This window comes from Erinaceus europaeus, chromosome 12 (genome assembly GCF_950295315.1).
Source record: "Erinaceus europaeus chromosome 12, mEriEur2.1, whole genome shotgun sequence".
NCBI classification, from domain to species: Eukaryota; Metazoa; Chordata; class Mammalia; order Eulipotyphla; family Erinaceidae; genus Erinaceus; species Erinaceus europaeus.
This window is the reverse complement of record NC_080173.1, coordinates 77,920,129-77,944,278: the sequence shown is the minus strand read 5'-3', so window position 1 is coordinate 77,944,278 and position 24,150 is coordinate 77,920,129. Positions and strand designations below refer to the sequence as shown.

Below are 24,150 nucleotides of genomic sequence, written 5' to 3'. Positions count from 1 at the left end.
AGTGAGAAGGGACACCTGATCCTGACCGGATTGTAGAGTAGGTGCGGTTAAAAAATCCTCTTGAGATCCAACTGGGCTCATCCGGAAATGAAAATTAAAAACGCAGTACCATTCCATATTCACCAAAATGGTTAAGATTAAAAATATGATACCGGATATAATGTTAATGTTGCACAGTAAATGGAATTCTCTTACTTTATTAGTGCTTAAAAAATGGATATAGAACAGTGGTGCAGTGGGTTAAGCACACATGGCACCAAGTGCAAGGACTGGCATAAGGATCCCAGTTCGAGCCCCCAGCTCCCCACTTGCAGAGGAGTCGCTTCATTAGAGGTGAAGCAGGTCTGCAGGTGTCTATCTTTCTCTCCCCCTCTCTGTTTTCCCCTCCTCTCCCCACTTCTCTCTGTCCTGTCCAATAACAACAGCAGCAATGACAACAATAATAATGGCAACAACAATGAACAACAAGGGCAACAAAGAGAAAAAGAAATAGCTTCCAGGAGCAGTGGATTCATAGTGCAGGCACCGAGTCCCAGCAATAACCCTGGAGGCAAAAAAAAAAAAAAAGGATATAGAACATGATGGCAGAGGAGGACCTAGAAGGGGTTGAATTATGTGGAAAACTGAGAAATTTTACACATGTACAAACTACTGTATTTTACTGTTGACTGTAAACCATTAAACCCCCCCCTCCAAAGAAAAAAATGGATATAACAGTTCTTGGCAGCTTTAGTCATAGTAATGTTTCCAATGTGGAAACAACCCATGTCCATCAACAGGACAATAAATTATAATATATTTCCAAATCAGAATGCTGCACAGCAATAAAGAATAACTTCTTTATACACACAGTATCATGACTATCTCACAGATGATGTTAACAAATGAGAGTATCTGTGTGATTCTATTTATTTGAAGCTAACTAAGGAAGAAGAAAAATTAACCAAAGGTTGGGGAGAGATACAGGCTGTAGACTGGGAAGGACTCAAGGAACCTCTGAGGTCCTGGGAATAGTCTTTATACTGATCTGAATGGTTACTGCATGGATGTATACATCTGTTAGAAGGTGAATTTGGGGCTGGGGAGGTAACATAATGGTTATATAAAAAGACTTTCATGCCTCAGGCACCAGACATCTCAGGTTCAATTTCCAGTGCCGTAATAAGCCAAAGCCAAGCAGTGTTACGGTGAAAAAAAAATTTTTTTTTTTTTTTTTTAGAAAGTGAATTTTGCTGTATATTTAAGATTAATTCTCTTTACATACCCACTGAATATGTGTCACACCTAAGTTTAAAGAAAAGTAAATCAGGTCGTGGAGTATAGATTTGTTGTGGAATCTAATAGGGAGACAGTGACTCTTCTGCAGAGCAGTGACATGCTGCAGGTAGTAGTTCTAAGATCATTCGTCCGACAGTGATGTGGTGAACTCAGATCAACTATGCTATGTAGGTCAGGTATGATGCTGGATGCTACAGGGGATACAAAGTATCTGTGACCTGGTCTTAGTCCTTTGTTAGTTTGAGGTCCTTACCCATGACAAATTGATGATCTCTTGTTGAGGAGACAAGTGATATGAAACCTAGAAAGTTACAGTAAAATGATAAATGAAAATAGCACTGAGGTGAGATCTGAACTTAAATAAATCTCCCACTTCTTGGCTTTGTGACTACAGTCAAGCTATTTGTTAGCCTGAACCTTAAGTTTCTTTTATCGGCAAAGCTGATTAAGAGCTACCACGTTCAACTCATTCCACTGATCTCATGCCTTACCATGAGTGTGGTCTTGTGTTCAAGTCCCAGCCCCATACTGAGGCACCTTGGGTGGCATTAGGGGAGCTGTATGGCTGATGGAGTGGTGCCAAGGTGTCTCTTCTTTCCTTCTCTAAATAATAAGGAAAAAGGATACAATATTCAAACGTTATAACACAGCACAATAGATACTCAGTAAGTATTCCCTTTTAAAAGTTCTACCCATGGAACAACACCTTCTTAAACTTTGTATGGTGTTCAGTTATAATGTGGTTCTGCTGCTTACCAGTGTTTACTTAATTTCTTTGCATTTCATTATCTTCTGGGAGAAAAATAAAAGAAGAAATCATATTTTGAGAAAGTGTTAAGAGAATTAAGTGAACCTAGCAGATATACAATATCTAGCAGAAAAATGGGCTCACTTAATAAATTTGAAATTCATTTCTATTGAATATAACATACAAATGTGTGGTACAAATAACATAGATAATGAGTAATGATATTGGATCAGGATAGTTGCTGTGGGGTAGAGAAAGAAGAGGCATAGTATCATATTTTTTAAAGCAACACTACAGCGATTGATACATATATATGCTGTGTGGCTGTTTATTAGTTCCTTATACCAGATCACTGCTCAGCTCTGGTTGTTGGTGGTACTGGTGTTGGTGGAGATTGAACCTGGGACCTTTGTTGCCTCTGGCATGAAAATCTTTTTTCATAACCACTATGTTGTCTATGCTATCTCCCCATTCCATGTTATATATTAGTAAAGATACAGCATACTTATCATAGAGGAGGAATTACTTTCTACTGGATGCTTCTAGTTTTCCTTTCTGTAAGATGAAAATATAAAGTAGGTATTTGGATTATAATGCTACTAACTTGGTGGTATCCTGGCATCATTATAAGGGACTTTAAAGTCCTAACCCCAGAAAATGGTGTCTTAGAACTAAAAGTGACTTTTGCTCTAATGGTATTTTAAAAAAATATTTATTTATTCCCTTTTGTTGCCCTTGTTGTTTTATTGTTGTAGTTATTGTTGTTATTGATGTCGGCATTCTTGGATAGGACAGAGAGAAATGGAGAGAGGAGGGGAAGAGAAAGATAGACACCTGCAGATGTGCTTCACTGCCTGTGAAGCGACCCCCTTGCAGGTGGGGAGCCGGGGGCTCAAACCGGGGTCCTTCCATGGGTCCTTGTATTTGTGCCACGTGCGCTTAACCCGCTGTGCTACCGCCTGACTCCCTCTAATGGCATTTTTAACAGGCATTGTCATTAAAACATTAGCTGAGAAGTTAATGACTTAATCAAGAAAAATTGGATGCATAAAAAGAAATTCATTTAGGGGCCAGGCACTGGCACACCAGGTTAAGCGTATATACCACAGTGTGCAAGGATCCAGGTTCAAGCCCCAGGTCTCCACCTGTAGGGGGAAAGCTTCATGAGTGTTGAAGTAGACCTGCAGTGTCTCCCTGCCTCTCTCCCTCTGTCTCCTCTCAATTTCTCTTTGTCTCTATCCAATAATAAATAAAAGTTAAGAAAGAAATTTATTTATAACATATGTACTGCAGTGGATAAAATGTTGGACTCAGGAGTCAGGCGGTAGCACAGCGGGTTAAGCGCACATGGTGCAAAACACAATGACTGGTGTAAGGATCCTGGTTTGAGCCCCCGGCTCCCCACCTGCAGGGGAGTCGCTTCACAGGCGGTGAAGTAGGTCTGCAGGTGTCTGTCTTTCTCTCCCCCTCTCTGTCTTCCCCTCCCCTCTCCATTTCTCTGTCCTATCCAACACCGACGACATCAACAACAATAATAACTACAACAATAAAATCAACAAGGGCAACAAAAGGGAATAAATAAATAAAATTTAAATAAATTTAATTTAATTTAAAAAAAATGTTGGACTCTCAGTCATGAAGTCCTGAGTTTGGCCCCCAGCATTGCATGTATTAAAGTGACACTCTGGCTCTCTCTCTACAATAAGTAAATATAGAGAAAAATATTTTTTAAGATGTGTTATCATTTGAAAAATAATAAAGTAGCAGTCTATGATTTACTATGTATAAGAAATGAACGATTTCTTGGCTAAGTAAATTTTAAGCAGTAGGGCACGAAATATTAACATTTCAGAATTTTATTGTTTCAGAGTGTGTATTTGATGACTCAGTTTGATTCCTTTTTTTAAAAATATTTATTCCCTTTTTGTTGCCTTTCTTTTATTGTTGTAGTTATTATTGTTGTTGTTATTGATGTCACGTTACTGGATAGGACACATAAAAATGGAGAGAGGAGAGGGAGAGGAAGATAGACACTTGCAGACCTGCTTCACCACAGAAGCGATGCCCCTGCAGATGGGGAACCAGGGGCTCGAACCGGGATCCTTACACCAGTCCTTGCGCTTTGTGCCAGCTGCGCTTAACCCGCTGTGCTACCGCCTGACACCCGACTTAGTTTGATTTCTACCAAATCCTGGACATCAGCCTCCTGATAGATTTCCTATGAAATATTTGCCTGAATTTAGCCACCAATTTTTTGATGTTTCCCAAGCTTGAAGAATATGAAAAGGTGAAAAATAACATTTGCCTCAGCCATTGCTCATCTGTCCTCCTTTCTTCCAGATATTTCGAGTGGTGTGCATCTGTTTGGGAAATCCACCAGAGACATTCACCTGGGAGTATCGAGACAAAGATAAAAATTATCAGAAGATTGGCCCTATCACTCCCTTGGAGTTTTACAGGAAACATGTCAAGCCACTCTTTAATATGGAAGATAAGGTTGGAGACTGGCACTGGCAGCCACTAGCTGCTTACTTTCAAATACCAGTTCACTGCAAGAAAGTATATAAGATTCCTGGGATAATTAGTCTGATCATCAAAGTAGACAGATGCTTTCCCCCATTCCTCCTAGGTATTTTATACACATAAAGTTGGTCTTTCAGGACTATCTACCTTTCCCAGTATCTCTTTTCAGAGACTTCTAACTATAGGGTATCAGTATAAATCTCACATGCTTCCCTGATTTGGTCCTAGAATTATCCTCAGGTGTTAAGACAGTAAAAGTGAATTGGGAATATCTTACTATGGATACAGAGTACCTGTATACTGTGGTCCCTTCATGAGACTTCCTCAGTTTGCCTGCTCCACTAGGTCTTCTCTACCCAGTAGTCAGAGCCTCTTTTTTTTTTTTAATTTTTTATTATCTTTATTTATTTATTGGATAGAGACTAACAGAAATTGAGAGAGAAGGGAATGATAGAAAGGAAGAGAGATAGACACCTGCAGCTCTGCTTTACGCAAACACTTGCAAAGCATTCCCCCTGCAAGTGGGGAGAGCCTCTTTTCTCTATTGGCATCCTGTCTCTTACAAACAGATAAACTTCATTTTACAGCTGTAATGAAATTCATTTGAGGTATTGCCAGTGCCAAGCCTTTCTTAGAGCTTAAGAGCCAGGGATGTTGTAGTAATGGGCTTTCCACCTTGCCTTATGTAGTGTATGCAAGTTTTCAGAATTAGTTTTGGGGCAGTTTTTACCAGTAGAAAAAGTACATAGGTTTAGTTCCCATTCCCAAATGTATCCCTCAAACTCATTAGGATGTGCTAGGACCTCTCATGTGACCGCACCTTTTGTTTCTTCAATAGTATGGTTGGTAAAGCTTACACTTATAGTCAGAGGTGGACTTGATCAGATAGATAAACTTAGAGGAAAGATAAGTCTTTCTGGACACTTCCTGCTTTTATGTTCTAATCGAAATATTTTTTTTAATCTCAATAGATTTGTTTAGTGAATGACCCTCGGCCACAACACAAGTACAACAAGCTTTACACAGTGGAATACTTAAGCAATATGGTAGGAGGGAGAAAAACTCTTTATAACAACCAGTCTATTGACTTCTTGAAAAAGATGGTTGCTGCCTCCATCAAAGATGGAGAGGTTGGTATTGGTTCTGTAGCTTTGTCATTAGGGTTAAAACCTCTCCTTCCACCTCTGGTATTGTAATAAGATGGAATTTTATGTTGGCTCTTTTACATCTAGGCTGTATGGTTTGGCTGTGATGTTGGGAAACATTTCAATGGCAAGCTGGGCCTCAGTGACATGAATGTGTGAGTAGAAGAAATTTAAAATGGACAGTCATTTGTGGGTTATTGTTGGGATATACTCTTAATATGAAATGACTCTGCTAAGGTTTACCCAGAGAGTTCTTTCTCTTCCCATCTTAGACAGTTTGAGGACACATAGCAGAAACTCCATAGTTACATGCTCTAACTTGGGAAATCAAGATTGTACCTTTAAAAAAAGATCATAGCTTTTATCTGAGTTAAAATTTTTGGATGTTCCTAAAATGCCATCCACATGAGAGAAACACTGTATAAATCTACTCAGTACCTTTGGGAATATAATGAAAGATTACCCAGACCTCTTGTTTGCTATTTGATCCTTCTTAACTAATTACCTTACTTTAATGCCTTTAGTATTTTGTCTCTATGACAACTAAGACTAATGTGCATATACACTTGGAAGCATTTCTCTTAGTTGTAACAGTAGATACCCATTTGCAAAATAAACCATAAAAAATTCCTTGACTGTTAAAATATACCACTTCCAGATTACTTGTAATTACTGCTGCTCATAAGAAACTGAGTAAATATCTTGTCAGTTAATAGAAGAAATCTACTAGAAGAGAGTATTAATCTTTTTAGCTTAGAAATAATCCCCATGGTCCGGGAGGTGGCGCACTGGATAAAGCACTGGATTCTCAAGCATGAGGTTCTAAGTTCAGTTCCCAGCAGCACATGTACCAGAGTGATGTCTGATTCTTTCTCTCCTCCTATCTTTCTCATGAATAAATAAATTCTTAAAAGAAAAAAATATGCCCCATTATTTTTGACATTTTTTTTTGTTTGAACTTCATAACAATGGTCTAAATGAATTCAAGATCTGGTTGATTTTTACCAGTTAAAAAGAGTTCATTTTTGAAAGCAGTTATCTTACAAACAAAAACCCTTTTTATTTATTTTCAGTTTTCTTGTCAGCAGTGATATGCAAACCCATCTTGCAACTTTTTTATCTTGGGAATGTATGTTTAATTATTTAGTTTTTTTTCTGAATACTCTTATGAAACATTGAGAATAAAATCCCTTTGATAGATTAAAATTTGCTTGTGCCATGTTCTCTGAAGAGCCAAAACCCAGATGCATTTGGAGCTGTTACGCTCCTTCATGTTTTCTACATTTATTTTACAACCAGATGCCATTCTGTTCTGTTACTCTTGTTACAGCTATGACCATGAGTTAGTGTTTGGTGTCTCCTTGAAGAACATGAATAAAGCTGAAAGGTTGAGTTTTGGTGAGTCACTTATGACCCACGCCATGACCTTCACTGCTTTCTCAGAGAAGGTATGACCCTCAGCATGTCTACGGTGGTATTTGCACGGGTGGGCCTACTTTCTTTTGGACTGTTTATCCAACAGCATTTCTATCATAATGTGTATGATTTCTGTTAAAAGCTAGCTTGTAAGCAAGCCATTGTGTCTGTGTCACTTGGGGTTTGACTGCGTGCTTAGAAGTGGTAAAATTAAAACTTTCTTTTATAGAATTTTTTTTTTTTTTTTTTACCAGACCACTGCTCAACTCTAGCTAATGGTGGTGTGGGGGATTGAACCTGGGACTTGAGAGCCTCAGGCATGAAAGTCTCTTTGCATAATCATTATGCTATACCCCCACCTTTTTTTTTAACAGAACTTTTTTCTCTTTTTTTTTTTTTTTTTTTTTTTTTATTAAAACTTTCTATGAGGAGCCAAATTTCAGTCAGCAGGGAGTAAGGAAATAATTCTAAAAGTTCTTGATGTGCGGGGGGCCCAGATAGTGGTGGGTCGTTTCACAAGCAGTGAAGCAGGTCTGCGGGCGTCTATCTTTCTCTCCCCCTCTGTCTTCTAGTCCTCTCTCAATTTCTCTCTGTCCTATCCAACAGCAATAACAACAAAAACAATAATAACAACAACAAAGGCAACAAAAGGGAAAAAATAGCCTACAGGAGCAGTGAATTCATAGTGCAGGACCAAGCCCCAGCAATAGCCCTGGAGGCAAAAAAAAAATTCTTTATGTAGAGAGTGCCATTGGGAGTTGTATTGTTATATGGGAAACTGGGAAATGTTTTGCATGTATAAACTATTGTATTTACTGTTGAATGTAAAACATTAATTCCCCAATAAAGAAATTTTTTTTAAAAAGTTAACCAATATGAAAACTAGTTAAGAGGGCCAGCCAGTGGCACAAAAAAAAAGATGCCAGTAAGAAGAAAACTTCTATTTAATGAGGAATTGAAATGTATCTGTCCTATAACACTTGACCCAGGTTTTGATCCCCAGCACCAGAAACAAAATATGCTCCAAAAGTGTTCAGATCTTGATGACTTAAGTGGCTCTTTTTTTTTCAGTTTATTCTCCAATAAAATGTCAATGACAGTATTGTGGGTTCTATGCCCATTACTGGACTTATGCAGAGCTCCAGAAAATTTGATATAAAATATTTTGAATTTCCTGTGAAATACTCTGAATAGTAATATTATTTCTAGGATGCATTATTGAGAGTAACTTAAATTTTATTTCTTTCTTTTTTTTTTTTTTCTTTCCCCCCTTAGTCAAAGCACTACTCAGCTCTGGCTTGTGGTGGGGCTGAGGATTGAACTTGACTCTTTGGTGCTTCAGGCATGAAAAGTTTTTTTACAACCATTATACTATCTCTTCAAGCCCAACAAATGGAAAAAATTTTTTAAAAATTTATATTTCATGAATTAATCTCTCTCCCATTTCTAGACTTTATAGAATGAAGATTTTTATCCCTGTACTCAGGGATTAAAGACAGAACATAAAACTACTTTTAAAAAAAGGGTTTTTTTTTTTTTAGTATAAAAGTCAGCTCTCTTCTCTTTACTCGGGTCCTTGTGCTTTGCGCCACCTGTGCTTAACCTGCTGTGCTACCGCCCAACTTCCCCATCAGCTCTCTTCTCATAAAACAAAGATTTAAGTTGTTTTGACATTAATACATACCCTACGTAAACATGAACATAAGAGGTTCCCTTAGCCCCAAAGTTTAGACTTCTTTTTGCCCTTCTTTGTATCATTGTAAGTGAAGGTTATAATGATGAGTACCATTCTCTCTCTCTTTTTTCTTTTTTAAATTTTTTTCTCACCAGAGCACACTACTCACCTCTGGCTTATGGTGGTGCATGAGATAGAACCTGGGATTTTGGAACTTCAGGCATGAGAATCTCTTTCCATAACCATTATGCTATCTAAACCTGCCCTAAGTGTCTCTTTAAGAAGATGAAGGAGGGAGAAAAGTAGAACTGACCTTGGTTTTATTTTATGAAAATAGTCTTTTTTTCTTCTTTTGCTTTGCCATTCAATCTCTGTTGTATTAAATTCAATATTTGTATAACTGATTCAGTAAAAGGACACATTTGGAGTGTCATTACTTGGTTTCCCTAAGTAGAAAATTAGGGAATATGATGAGAATGTGTTTATTTTCTTCTTAAAACTATGATCAAGTGTTACAATCATTTCTAAAATAAATACACTGAGATGCCTTTGCAAAGAATATTGATTAATTGAAATCAAGAATCCTTCACGTCAGCTGGCTTTAACTACTTTTTTAAAAAGATATGTATTTATTCCCTTTTGTTGCCCTTATTGTTTTATTGTTGTTGTTATTGATGTCGTTGTTGTTGGATAGGACAGAGAGAAATGGAGAGAGGAGGGGAAGATGGGGGGGGGGTTGAGAAAAATAGACATCTGCAGATCTGCTTCACCGCCTGTGAAGTGACTTCCCTGCAGGTGGGGAACCGGGGGCTGGAACTGGGATCCTTACACCCGTCCTTATGCTTTGCGCCACCTGCGCTTAACCCACTGCGCTACCGCCCAACTCCTTTTTTTTTTTTAGTAATTTAAAATTTAATTTTTCTTATTCTAATAGCATATAAAGGGGAAAAAACAGTATTTATTACTTTGTTAGACTTACCACATTTTTATCCCTAAGATACTTAAACTCTATTACCAACTTTTTCCTTAGTTGTTATAGTAGAATATATAGGGCTCAGCTTATATCATGACTTGATAGTACACTTTTCTTCAGTGGCTGAAGAAAAGCTAAAGTTACATGATACTTCAGCAGGGAAGATCTAGTTTCAACCATTTTCTTTTTCCTTTTGCTTTTTCAGGATGATCAGGAAGGTGCATTTGAGAAGTGGAGAGTAGAGAACTCATGGGGTGAAGACCATGGCCACAAAGGTAAGCTTAATTTGGTAATAGGAGTTCAGAATTACTGGGGTCTGCTCTCCTCTCTGCTTCCTAAGAGAAAAAGGTGGTATGCTGCCCTAGTGTGGAACACTATCCATCATGAGTAAGTTATAATCAGTATGCTTTAAGAAAAAAACACAATAATATACGAGTTTTAAAGAAAGAAAAATATCAACAAGAGCAAAAAAAAATCTCTAGTCAGTTACCCAGAGATCATTAACAATTAAATCATTAATACTTTATGATGTACCTTTGTGAAATTTTGAGACTATATTTTTAAATACTTCTTTCATAATAGCCTTTTTTTTCCCCTTTCAGGATTTTGGTTTTGTTTGTTTTTCTTTCTTGTTAGCTTTTACTAGAACCCTGTACAGTTCTAGCTTTTGGTGGTGCTGGGGATTGAACCTGGGACTTCAGCTCTCCAGGCATGAAAGTTGTTTTACGTAACCACTATACTATCTCCCCATCTTTGTAATAGCATTTGAAGGAGTGGCTATGCTTTGGTTTTAAGATTCTTGTCCATAAAATGGCAACTACTGTAGAGTACTATGTATATGTGGCACATACTATGATTTTTTTTATAGTACTTCTTTCCAGAATCTGTATTCCTAACTTTTAACCAGTGGGTTCTGAGTAGGAAAAACACTACCCACAGTTTACTAGACTAGTTAGACTGAGAGAAAGTAGGTATGGAAGTCAGTAGTTATCCAGATACTTGTAAATCAGACTTCAGCATACCTCTCATCCAAGCAGGAATCCAGCATTTTTAGAAGAGAGGAATGGAAATAGAGATGTCAGCAGCTCAGTCTTGCCTCTTCCGTGACTGAAGTAATGACTTCCTGGGTAGAAGAGCTAGCATTATGATTATGCAAAGGGACTCTTGTGCCTGAGGCTCCAGGGTCCCAGGTTTAATCCCCTGCACCTCCATAAACCAAAGCTGAGCAATGCTGTGGTAAATAATATTAATAACAACGATTTCCCAACTATGTTCATTAGAGGCCTAGGAGAAGGACCTGGAGGTTTGGAAGCAAGCAAATGGGACTTCGGTTATTTTATTATTTTTTTTATTTGAAAGCGAGTATTACCCAAGTTTTGAACTTGAGTAAACTTGAGTCTGCTTCTTACTGAATAAATAACACAGGCCTGTATGTGATAGCTAAAAACAGAGCATTTTACTCTGTCATTCCAAGTCTTACCTTCCTATGATATAGTTGTGGTTTTGGCTGAATATTGCTGCTCTATATTTATATGTAAGTAAATACAAACATTTTTAGTGTGTTCCTGTTCACCAGATTGTTGTATGTCCCTTTCTGTGGTTTGTTGTTCTGTAGTTATGGGTTGTTTATTAAGTAAATGATCAAAGTGCGATTTATTTTTTTAATCGGTGATTCCCTATAAGGTAAATCATTTTGAGACAAATACACATTGGGATCAAGGAGATAAAGGGAAGTCTTTAAAAAAATTTTTTTAATATTTATTTATTTATTATTGGATAGAGACAGAGAGAAATTGAGAGGGATGGGGAGATAGGAAAAGAAAGAGAGATACTTGGCAGCCCTATTCCACCACTTGTGAAGCTTTCCCTTGCAGGTGGATAGCAGGGGCTTAAAACTGGGTCCTTGAGCATTGTAATGTGTGCGCTTAACTAGATGCACCATCTCCTGGCCCCGGAAAAAGTCTTAACAAGGCTAGTATCTCTATCTCTCATAAATCTTTTTTATTTCAAGGAAGAAATGGATGCAAGGGATTAGTCTGTTTTGAATTGGAAGGATTCAATATTTATAACATTTTGAAACAAGCTAATGCTTCAGATTAACCTCAGTAGCTTCTGTTTCATTTTGATCTAATTTAGTTCCTATAACTGGGTTTGTTATTATAAAGGTTTGTGTATAAAACAAGGACTCAAATTAAAGTTACGGTTTGTTTGCATAAGCCTGACTTGCTTTTGTGATGTCATCCTATCTATAACAGTCACTGAGTTTATAGATAGTAGTGATGAGTATTTAAGAGAGGATAAATATTTATAGAGTCAGATAAATGTTCTGCTCTGTGTAGTATGAATTACTATCTTTATTACTTTGAACCTAAATACTTAGTCTTAAAGAGTTCTGGACCATTTTGCTTTTGCTTTTTCGCCACTTGAGTATACCTCTTAACTCCTATCAATAACAAATTTACTTCTCCTAACTTATTCATTCCATTATTCTGTAGAAAGAACTAGTCCTTCAGCTCCTATCATCTGCTGTTATCCCTCCTAGTGAATTCTGCAGCTGTGGAGTTGAGATTAAACTGCCTTTTTGTTCTTGAATAACTGAAATGCCCGAGATTGTACAGAGCAAAGCATTTCAGTGGAGAGCCAAAAGATAAAAAATTGAACTGAGTGGGGCTAGGGAATAGTTCATTAAAAGCCAAAATAAATTATTATGTATTTCTTGGTAATGTTCTTGCTGACTTGACAGGAAGGGAAAAATATATATATATATGATCTACTTTAATTGGCATATGTGACTTAACCTTTGAGAGTGTACAGTTTGTTATTATGCTGGTGATGTGTGTTTACCCTTTACCCCTGCAGGGCCCTCCCTCCACTGTCTGTCAGTGACTGGCACATCTGAGGCAGAACCTCTGTTTTCTTAGACAAAACAGACTTAAACAGCATTGCTGGGATTTTATTTCTGTAGATAACATAGTTTGTTACTATTGTCTTTGGGACTTCTGCCTGTTAAGTTTGATAGTGCTTTTTTTTTTCATCTTTATTTATTGGATAGAAACATCCAGAAATTGAGAGGTGAAGGGGAGGTAGAGAAGGACGGAGACAGAGAAACACCTGTAGCACTGCTTCACCACTTGCAAAGCTTTAGCCCTGCAGGTGGGGACCAGGGGCTCAAACCTGGGCCCATGCTCACTGTAAGGTGTGCACTCAACCAGGTATGCCACCACCTAGCCTCCAGGTCTGGTGGATTTTGAAAAGCAATGCTGGTAACACAAACTAGGGGTAAATGGAACAGAGATACTTGGGACAAGCTGCTCTTCCCATCTGCCCAGAGTTAACTTCACTCTTCCCCTCTAGACATGTTCATGGTCTGACTTGCCCAAAGACTTTTTTTTTTTAATTTTTTAAAAAATATTTATCTATTCCCTTTTGTTGCCCTTATTGTTTTATTGTTGTAGTTATTACTGTTGTTATTGATGTCGTCGTTGGATAGGACAGAGAGAGAGAAATGGAGAGGGGGAGAGAAAGATAGACACCTGCAGACCTGCTTCACCACCTGTGAAAAGACTCCCCTACAGGTGGGGAGCCAGGGGCTTGATCCGGGATCCTTACGGTCCTTGCGCTTTGCGCCACCTGCCCTTAACCCGATGAGCTATCTCACTCCCAAGACCTTTTTTTTTTTTTTTTAACTAGAGCACTCTTCAGTTCTGGCTTGTGGTGGTAGTGGTGGTGGGGGACTGAACCTGGGACTCTGGAGCCTCAGGCAGAGTCTCTTTGTATAACCATTATGCTATCTACCCCTGCCTCCAAAGACTTAATTAAAATCCTGACTGCTTTGCAAAATGGACAAGATTCCTTCTGAACTTGAGAGACATGAAAGAAGTTAATTTTTGTCTTACTGGGCCAGTTAGATTATTTCATGTTGGTGAATTCTGATACTCTTCGCCAGCTGGACTGAAGATAGTTGTATAGTTAGTGTGTTGTATAATCAGCATGACTTTTCTTCCCTGTTTCATGAAGTACAGTGCTATGCTTTTTTCACCATATTTATAGATGACATCTATGTGGATGGCAAAGCACAGGTTCCCCTGGTGAGCTCTGTCTCACATCCTATTATTTTAAATTTGTTTTAGCTCAAATTTATTAATCTTTTTCTTCTAGTTTTGGTGTTATCCTTAACAGACATGCATGTGCAAAGCTGTAACCCCATAAAAGCCAAGTAGATATAGTCTTTAAATAGTTAAAAAATTAAAGTAAAATAGAATACATAATAATCCAACATTTGTAATTATATACTATTTAATATACTTCTATCACAAACATTTTTTCATGTTGCTTCATAGCCTTTATAACTTCATTTTTAATGAGTGATTAATGTCTTATGAAGTGATTTCTTACTATTTATTAGGAAGTTTGAAATAAGACAAGTGTCAGTGAGGTTTTTGCTTCCTTTCTGGAAGTCCTTCTTCAACTTTGAGTTATCACCATTAGGTGAAAGATTTGTATTTGCAATGACTTAATGAGGCTTTATTAGTCTTGCTTCCCTGTAAGTCTTTGCTCCTCGACAGATCCATTGGAGCAGAACATATAGCTTAATTTTTATCTATCTATCTATCTTATCTATATGGTCAGTGAATTACAGATAGAGGTAAAATACTTGATAGACAAAGGCAACAAGATATAATAAAAATTTGTCTCCTTAGTGTAAGAGGTTAAAATTAGAAATGTGGTAGGTTTTCAGGTAACTTTTTCGCCCCCCTTAAACTAACACATGTGAAACTATTCCGTTTCTTGTATAAATTTGACCTTAGTTTAGAACTATATCCACAGAAACTGACCATTGACTACCCTTTATTTTAACGAGTACAGAAGCATTGATGGGTTTCTTTAAGGAAATGTTTATTAAGTTTTTGTTTGTTTGTTTGTTTAATGAGAGAAGAGACACTAGACCACAGCTCAGCTCATGGTACTGTGGACTGAAACAGGGACCTCACAGCCTCAGGCATGCAAGTCTCTTGCATAATTATTATGCTATTTCCCCAGCCCTATTTAGTTTCTTTTTATTTATGTTTTATTTTTATCAAAGAGTGAGAGAGAAAGATACAGTGAGAGAGATATTAGAGCACTGCTTAGCTCTGGTTTATAGTGGTGCTGGGGACTGAACCTGGGCTTTCAGAGACTCAGTCATGACAGTCTTTTGCATAACCATTGTGCTGTCTCTCCTAGCCCATCCTATTTAATTTCTTTGTAAGCAAAACATTAAAGCTTAAAAGCTTAATTTTTTTAAAGATTTTATTTATTTATTTATTTATGAAAAAGCTAGGAGGAGAGAGAAAGAACCAGATATCACTCTGGCACATGTGCTGCCGGGGATCGAACTCGGGACCTCTTGCTTGAGAGTCCAAAGCTTTATCACTGCACCACCTTCCAGCCCACTAAAGCTTAAAATTTAATTTTGTTTACCTAACTGTAACCTGGAGCAGATTTTTCTGTGCGCCCCCCCGCCCCCACCAGAGCATTGCTCATCTGTCCTATAGTGGTGCTAGGGAGATTGAACCTGGGACCTTGGAACCTAGACATGAAAGACTTCTATATAACCATTATGCTATCTCCCCTGCCATTTTGTTTGGTTTTCTTTTCCTCCTTTCTTGGGGAACACTTATCCCAATGGCCAGAGGTGTTTATGAAGCTGAGATTTTTTAAAAATTTTTTTATGAAGCTAAAATTTAAAATATCCCAAAATGACTACTTTAACTCCAGGGTACTTTTGTTGTTCCTTTATTCAGCACTCACTTGGGTTTCAGACATACTGATTCTAATCTTCCCAGTCAAACTCCAAGAGACACAGTATCAACAGTCACAGCAGCCACAAGTTCATTATCTACTCAGGGTGCAATTACTTTGCAGCCACCTAGACTGGGAGCTTTTTGTGGGCCCCCAAAGAATTCATATCCTGAAAAGAGAGACTAATCAAGGCAGGTCTTCTTGGCAGGGACACTGAGAGGGTGGATTGCAATTGATAGGAGTTTTAATTTGTGAGGACATAATCTGATCTGCTCTTGGTACAAGATAGTGTAAATGTGCTTATTGTCCATTTTCTGTGGCCATTCTTTGAAGACTCATTTGATTGTGTCGTGATAGTATTGTCATAAGAGCACAGAACTTTATTACATGAAATCTACCTCTATCCTTCACCTGCCTCTCTGTCGAGAGCGACTGACTCTAAGGATTTATTCAGCCTGCATTAAGGTAAGGGGAAAGGTGACTTAATGTCAATATAGTGTGTAGTAGTCTGTTCTCCTGCCTACTAAAAACTTCTCTTTTGGGGAAGGCTGGTGCTTAGTTACTTAGGAAATAGCAAGAAGTGGTACTAGTTGGCTGTCCATCTGATTGTGTTTTGGTTGCTAGAACCTAGCAGCAATAGTGTAGGTGATAGTATGGACCACACCGACTGACATGGGAAAAGACAGGGGTTTGGGGATTTAGAATCAGGACAAAGCACCAAAAAAAAAAAAAGCAGAGAATACAGTGTTAATCGCTATATCTCCTGTTGAGAAAAGGAGCACTGGATTAGGAAACAAAGATACCCTTACCTGATTCCGAGCCCTTAAGCCCTTTTCCTGTGAAGATGAACACACCATGACACATCATGATTAGCAGTCCTTGTTTTCTGTCAGGGGTGAAACAAACTGGTTATAAATAATCTCAGCAAAGTAGTTGTATTTTCAAATTAAATAGTACTTTCTCTTGTACCATTTAGCTTATCAAATTAGACTTGCCTCCATGTTCCCTACTAATGGTTTAAATCTGTCTTAGTTTTAGAGCAGCAGTTCTCAAAGTGTGATCTAATCCCTTGCAGGTCACTGAGACCTTTTTAGGGCATCTACACGGGTTTCCCTTCTCCAACACTTAATTAATATGAGTACAGATTTTCTTAACCAACCTCAGCCAGAACTTTTCTTAATATATTGAACACAGAAGCAGGTACAAGAATTTGGTTGATGGGCTGGGGGGATTGTATAATGGTTATGCAAAGAAACTCATCCTGAAGGCACCAAGACCCCAGGTTCAACCCCCCATACCACCATAAGCCAGAGCTGAACAGTGCTTTGATTATTAATAAAAAGAAGAAAGAAGGAAGTCAGTTGATTTTAATATGTTTAGCTCTCTGTTGTATTTTTTGCTTACTTATTTTATAGTTATCTGTGGGGCTTCGGTGCTCTGAGCTGCCTTTAAAAAAGGGGTGGGAGGAGGGAAGGAGAAACACCATGCACTGAAGCGTCCTCCAGTGTAGCGGAGGGTCAAAATCTGTCTCAATCTTCCTGTTCTGCCCAGTCCTCATTACAGATCATTCATAGGAAAGTAAGAGCTGTGTTATCATTTGACTCAAAGTATCACCTACACATAAGTGGCTAGCTGAGAGGAATGGCATGACCTCATTCAGATGCCTTTAACAGCTTAGCTGGTTATTTGTAGGGATTCATCATAGAGATGAAGAATGACCACTGTTACTGAAAAATTGACTAGGGCAATAATGGAGCTGATGGGCATCAACTGGTAGAGTGCACACATCCATGTGCTTAAGGACCTAGGTTTGAATCCCGAACCACATAGGAGGATAACCATCAGCCCCAGAGATAACTGTAAAATAAGTAAGCAAAAAATGACTTAAAACAGCTAAAAATATTAAAATCCACTGACTTCTTTTCCTTTCTCTTTTTATCTTTCTTAAATAATCATAACAGCTCTGGCTTATGGTGGTATGGGGGATTAAACCTGAGGCCTTGGGGCCTCAGCCATGAGTTTCTGTGCATAACCATTTTCCTTGGGGAAAGGGGAAAATTCATGAACAGTAAAGCAATGCTATGGTGTCTCTGTGTATCTCTCTCCCTCTCTTTCACCTCTGCAGAAAAGAATAGCAGCCAAATAAAGAATTGGCTAGTGTGATTGTCCTCTGATCCTAGAGACTAATTCCCAAAGTGTGGCGACATGAACAAGAAGCATTTCACTTACCTCCTAGAGTCATTTACTCTTTTAATGTGGCAGCCTGGGCACAGAATAGCACAGGACCTGAAAACAGCCTTGCGTCCAAGACCCTGCTCTGAACCGTGTGACCTGGGCATACCACTCAGCTACTCAGAGCCAATTTTCCAATTAAAAATCATAGCCACGTCTGTCCTGTCTGCTTTCCAGACTTGTTAATGACACTTATATTAAGTGAGATGATAGATGTTGGCTGAAAAACTTGTACACATAACAGTTTTGTAAAGGTTTCTTTATGGTGTCAGTAGCTCTTCAGCCCCTTAAATTCTGAACTCAAGAGGCTTTTTTTTTTTTTTTTTCTCCAGGTTACCTGTGCATGACAGATGAGTGGTTCTCTGAATATGTCTATGAAGTGGTGGTGGACAGGAAGCATGTCCCTGAAGAGGTGCTGGCTGTGTTGGAGCAAGAGCCTATTGTCCTGCCAGCCTGGGACCCCATGGGTGCTTTGGCTGAGTGATCTTGCCTCCTACAAAGAACAGATCTAGGGACTGATGCCAAAGTTACACAGGTGACTGTGTGTTCCCACAGAACACAGTCCAAATCTTGGATTTTTCCTCCTGAGACCTCTTTGGGGAAGTGTGCTTTATGCTGAAACAAAAGATTCTTAAAGGAATATGAAAGGGAAAGACCAGGTCAAACTATCTACTCTCCTCATCTCCAACAGCTCAGGATCTCTTAGCATTTTAATCAGATGTTGTTGTTTATCTTAACTTTGTCAACGAGACTTGGTTTTATATCTGTTTTAATAAAACAGAAGAGGATGAGCAACTGAGGTGTGTGGAGAAAATATGGACCTACTGCTCCTTGTTCCTAGAGTAGAGGGGGGGAGGGTTAGCCTAACTTTGAGCTCTCACAACTGCATGCTGCCTGACAGTATCCTTCCTAGATGGCAGTCACTGAATTCACTTCTTTCAAGGTAATTTCATGTGCCTCTGATAGCCCAGGAATAGGAGGTTGATCAAATCTGCCATGATTCCTTTCTACTGTTCTGACTGTGTGTGTACGTGTGTGCGTAGGGGTGGGGTGTAGCAGTACTTGAGTCAGGGTTAAATTGAGGCTTAGAGAAAGTTGAATGAGAGAACAACGAAAACCTTATCATGAATAGAATTGTGATCATTGGGGGTGGGGAAGAGTGGGGCAGCTCTAACCAAATGCCTCTGGAATACGGGAGTTGGGTGGGTAGGAAAAGGTGATACCCATTCTTTCTGACAAATAGATGGTGCTGAGAAGCTTTTGAATAAAACACTTTGCTAAATGAGAGTAAACTGGTTTATTTGATCTAAGAATTTTCATTATTAGTATTATTTAGTTGCAAAGGACAGCAACCAGGTGGACATAAGGTTTTCAGAGTTAAAAAATACAACAGTTCTTGGTTTCAGCTTCTTTGTAGGCTACATGATCCTCCCTTAGACGGTGCTGACCCTCACTGGCTTCTGCAGAGGACTTCCAAGCACCATATTGAATAGCAGACTTGTGCCTCTACCAACTAGTCTTTTCACCCACATCCAGGATCCTTACATAATAGTATGTATGGGTGGGACTTACAAGGGTAACCGATGAGATTCTGACGGGCCCAAAATGAGAATTGACTAGAAAGTGTGTCACCTGAAAGGAAGTGGGCCTCCCTCTCAGATATTACAGCCCTCTACCCAGTACTTTTCATCAGTCTCCTATCTTTCTGACTCTCCAAGAATAGTTGCAGTCCTAGCAAGGCTATCTGCTGGTGCTTTTCCAGATAGCATTAGATAAAGCCTCAAACTTCAATCAAAACTTTTACAATATGTTAGTAATCAAGTTCTAATCCTCCAGGATACATCATGATGAAATCCTAGAACAGATCATAAAAGCAGCCGGGAGGAAAAGACAGAATACCTCCAAAGTTAAGACAATGAGGTTGACAGCTGACTTCTTAACAGCAACTACATGCCTGAAGACCATGTAACTGTACTTCAAAGTACTATGAGAAATTAAGTATGGGGGTGGTGTGGTGGCGAACCTGGTTGAGTGCATGTGTTAATGTGCAAGGACCCAGGTTTGAGCTCCCGGTCCCCACCTGCAGGGGGAAAGCTTTGCACGTGGTGAAGCAGGGCTGCAGGTGTCTTCTCTGTCTCCCTCTCTATCTCCCCTGCCCTCTCAATTTCTGACTGTCTTCTGTCCAATAAATAAAGATAATAAAATTTTTTTTAAAAAAAAGAAATTAAGTATGAGTCTAGAATTCTGTTAACAAGGGTGAAATAAATATTTCCAGGCAAAAACTATGTCACAGATCGAAGCTGATGCAGTATAGAAAGTCTGGCAACCTCGGAGTTCACTTGAGTGGTAGAATTCCTCCTCTAGGAATAAAGAGGACTGCGTGCATGGTGAGTGACTTCTCTCACTCTTTAAGTGAAAAAAAATTTTTTTTCAGTGCTCATGTGTTAAACCCAGGTTCAGTCTTCAGCACCATATTAAAAGCAAATCTTTGAGCGGCTGTTACACAAGTTGGGCTAAAGTACTCCTCTGTCACTCACTACACCTCCCTAGAACAAACTGCCCTTTGATGATGAATTGAGAGAAGTTGTAATGGACAGATACAGGGTAGACAGTTTCAAAAAAAAAAAAAAAAACCTTAAAAAGATTTGAAACGCAAGAAAGAAAATGATAAACATATGCATCATCTAAAGAAAAAAGGAAAAAAGATGACTTAGTCTTAGTTAAACACTTTGAGGTTCAAACAAGTTTAAACTAAAATTTGTTAAAAGGAAGGAAATGGTTGGAATAAGTATATTCCAAAATCCATAATTTACTTAGGAATAAAATATGTTGATTAATTTTAGACTTTGGAATGTTAATGTATGTAAAAAAATTCTAGATTAAGTACTAAAGACTAAATGATATTTAGTGTCCAAGGACTATAATCAGTTCACAAAAAAACAAGATAAAGGAGAGAAAGGAAGCACAAGATAAAGAGAATATCCGAAATAAGATAGTAGAAATTTAAGTGTGTCAATAATTACAATCTATGTAAGTGGATTAAATGTTTGAGAAGAAAAGACAAGTCAGCAAACTGGATTTTAAAGTCCAGCTGTAAGTTGATTTTAAGAAACATCAACAACATAGAATATAAAAAAAGACATAGTAGGCTGATTCCAAAATAAATCTGATGTCACTGTACTAATAGCTGACAAAATTACAGTCATTCTGAATGACCAAACACTAATTCCAGAGTATGTTATTCACATCCTTCCTGGAGTTGTACGACACATTGGTCCTGGAATAGTCTTATAAATAAAAACTGTTACTAGAGCATGCATGCTCACGTCTCCAGAAAAAATATTCTAAGTTATTACGCTCCTACTGACGACCTCAAAAGCTAACTTAAAAAGAAAGAAAGAACAACAAAATAGACCCCTTTGTGGGCCCCCATAGGACCTTGCCCTCAACTTGGATCAAGAACAGTAGAGAATATTCCATCCTCCGAAGGGAGGATGGACAACATACTCTATGCTACACCTGAGGAAGATGAGTCCTGATATTGGGGCAGCTTGGAACATTCCCACTAATGACCACAGAATGTGAGCTCAGATCTACAGAGATGCAGAGGTCACATAGGCTCCTAAGCTGTATATAGGTCCTAGATCACATCAAATCAATGGTGTTAACAGTCAACAATATTTAAACCCCTTTCTCATATTTGGGAGCTACTCTCTTCCCTGATCCAGTTTTCTGGTCCTTCTGCCAGCCATTACATCACCTGCATATCAGATTTCAGGCTCAGGGAAAAAAAAACAACAAAAACTAGTATAGCCACAGGCCCTTTGGAATATGACTAAAATATGCCTACTAGCTATCTACAAAATGGAGGATTCCCCCCACACACACACTCTTCATCTGCACTATTCCAGTCTTGAGGTTCATGATTAATCAGCAATTTGTTTGGCTTTGTATGTTAACTCTCTTTTCAGCCACCAGGTTCCAGATGCTAGCATGATGGCAACCAGACTTTCCCGGACAGACAACCCCACCATTGTGTCCTAGAGCTCTGATTCCCCCAGAACCCTGCCCCACTAGGGAAAGAAAGGGGCAAACTGAGAGTATGGATTGACCTGTTAACGCCCATGTTCAGTGGGGAAACAATTACAGAAGCCGGACCTTCCACCTTCTCCTTCCCACAAGACCTTGGGTCCATACTCCCAGAGGGTTAAACAATAGGAAAGCTATATAAATATTGTTGACTGTAAACCCCATAGATTTGATGTGATCTGGGGCCCATATTCAGCTTAGGAGCCAATGTGACCTCTGCATCCCTATAGATCTGAGCTCACATTCTGTGGTCATGAGTAGGAACATTCCAAGCTGCCCTAATATTGACCCATCTTCCTCAGGTATAGCATAGAATGGAACATTCTCTACCACTGTTGATCTAAGTTGAGGGCAAGGTCCTATGGGGGCCTACAAAAGGGTCTATTGTGGTGTTCCTAATAGAGATGACTGGTAACAATGGAGATAGGGATTTATTCAAGGTCTAGGCCCATCATGTCTGTCTGGGAATCTCCCCAAACAGGGCCCCAGCTGATGGGGTGGCCTGATAGTGTCTAAAGAGTCATCGTTAAAGTATGCCAGTCTCTTGCCCTTATTCAGCTTTTGCAGTCTTTGCTTTGATAAGGTTAGCTTTGGAGTGAATGAAGAGAACTGTAATAGGAAGTAGGTGAGGAAGGTGTCTTAAGTCTAATTAGACACTTTCATTATGAACTTGATAATCACTACAGACTATTGTGTATTTTTGCTTTCAGGTATATATTTTGCCCTGATTTATGGATACATGTGAGCATATGCTCTATCTCACAGGGCTTGATCTATATCTAGGTTTTGGGACTTTGTTAGGAAGTGAACCACCTGGAATCCCATATTAGGGATGTACTCTCTTCCTTGATCCAGCTTTCTGGTCCTATTTCCAGCCATGACATCATCTCCCCAGACAATAACTTGAATCCACCTACATATCAGATTTCAGGCTCAGGGAAAAAAAAAACTAATATAGCCACAGGCCCTTTGGAATATAACTAAAATATGCCTATGCCTACCTAGCTATCTACAGATGGAGACACCCTCCCCCCAACTCTTCATCTGCACTATTCCAGCCTTTAGGTTCATGATTGGTTAACAATTTGTTTGGCTTTGTAGGTTAACTTTTTTTTCTAAATTTTTATTTATTTCCCCTTTTGTTGCCCTTGTTGTTTATTGTTGTATTTATTGTTGTTATTGAATAGGACAGAGAGAAATGGAGAAAGAAGAGGAAGACAGAGGGGGAGAGAAAGAGAGGCACCTGCTTCACTGCTTGTGATGGGACTCCCCTGCGAGTGGGGAGCCAGGGGCTGGTACCAGGATCCTTAAGCTGGTCCTTGGGCTTTGTGCCACGTGCACTTAACCCACTGCACTACTGCCTGACTCCCAGGTTAGCTCTCTTCAGCCACCAGGTTCCAGATGGTACCATGATGCCACCCAAACTTCCCTGGACAGACAACTCCATCAATGTGTCCCAGAGCTCTTCTTTCCCAGAGCCCTGCCCCACTAGGGAAAGAGAGAGACAGGTTGGGAGTATGGATCGACCTGTCAATGCGCACGTTCAGTGGGGAAGCAATTACAGAAGCCAGACCTTCCACCTTCTGCATCCCACAGTGACCTTGGGTCTATACTCCCAGAGGGTTAAAAAATAGGAAAGCTATCAGGGGAGGGGATGGGATATGGAGATCTGGTGGTGGGAATTGTGTGGAGTTGTACCCCTCTTATCCTATGATTTAGTCAATGTTTCATTTTTATAAATAATAAAAAAGAATGGGAAAACTATCAAGGGAGAGGATGTGATACAGAGTTCTGGTGGTAGAAATTGTGTAGAGTTGTACCCCTCATATCCTATGGTCTTGTCAGTGTTTCTTTTTTTAAAGATTTTATTTATATTATTAATGAGAAAGATAGGAGGAGAGAGTGAAAAAGCCAGATATCACTCTGGTACATGTGCTGCCAGGGATTGAATTCAGGACCTCATGCTTGAGAGTCTAGTTCCTTAACCACTGCGCCACCTCCCAGACCACATCAGTGTTTCTTTTTTATAAATAAGAAAAAGAGGGAGTCCAGCAGTAGCAGAGCAGGTTAAGCGCATCTGGTGCGAAGCGCAAGGACTGGCCTAAGGATCCCGGTTCGAGCCCCCGGCTCCCCACCTGCAGGGGAGTCGCTTCACAGGCGGTGAAGCAGGTCTGCAGGTGTCTCTTTCTCCCCCTCTCTGTCTTCCCCTCCTCTCTCCATTTCTGTCCTATCTCACAATGACGACAGCAACGATAATAATAAAAGAAAACAAGGGCAACAACAGGGAAAA

The 24,150-nt window shown here is 39.1% G+C and overlaps 1 protein-coding gene and 1 non-coding gene across 3 annotated transcripts in view; both read left to right on the top strand.

Annotated features, from left to right (window-relative positions):
• BLMH (bleomycin hydrolase) overlaps positions 1–19,931 on the top strand; it is a 43,466-nt gene extending 23,535 nt beyond the window's left edge. Inside the window, exons 7-13 of one of the 2 annotated variants that reach the window (XR_009553154.1) lie at positions 4,367–4,522; positions 5,521–5,679; positions 5,782–5,849; positions 7,025–7,142; positions 9,964–10,033; positions 18,104–18,306; positions 19,608–19,931. Coding sequence is in view for 1 of the 2 variants with exons in the window: in XM_007520429.3 (XP_007520491.1) it covers positions 4,367–4,522; positions 5,521–5,679; positions 5,782–5,849; positions 7,025–7,142; positions 9,964–10,033; positions 18,104–18,255 (723 nt within the window). In the remaining variant the exon portion in view is untranslated. Of the gene's footprint in view, positions 1–4,366; positions 4,523–5,520; positions 5,680–5,781; positions 5,850–7,024; positions 7,143–9,963; positions 10,034–18,103; positions 19,067–19,607 lie in introns of those variants that run through there. The other variant, XM_007520429.3, reaches the window with a different exon arrangement.
• Positions 19,932–20,260: 329 nt separating this feature from the next.
• LOC132542306 (small Cajal body-specific RNA 8) lies at positions 20,261–20,385 on the top strand. The gene has a single exon (XR_009553396.1). It is a non-coding gene; the product is annotated as a small Cajal body-specific RNA 8 (non-coding RNA).
• Positions 20,386–24,150: the final 3,765 nt, after the last annotated feature.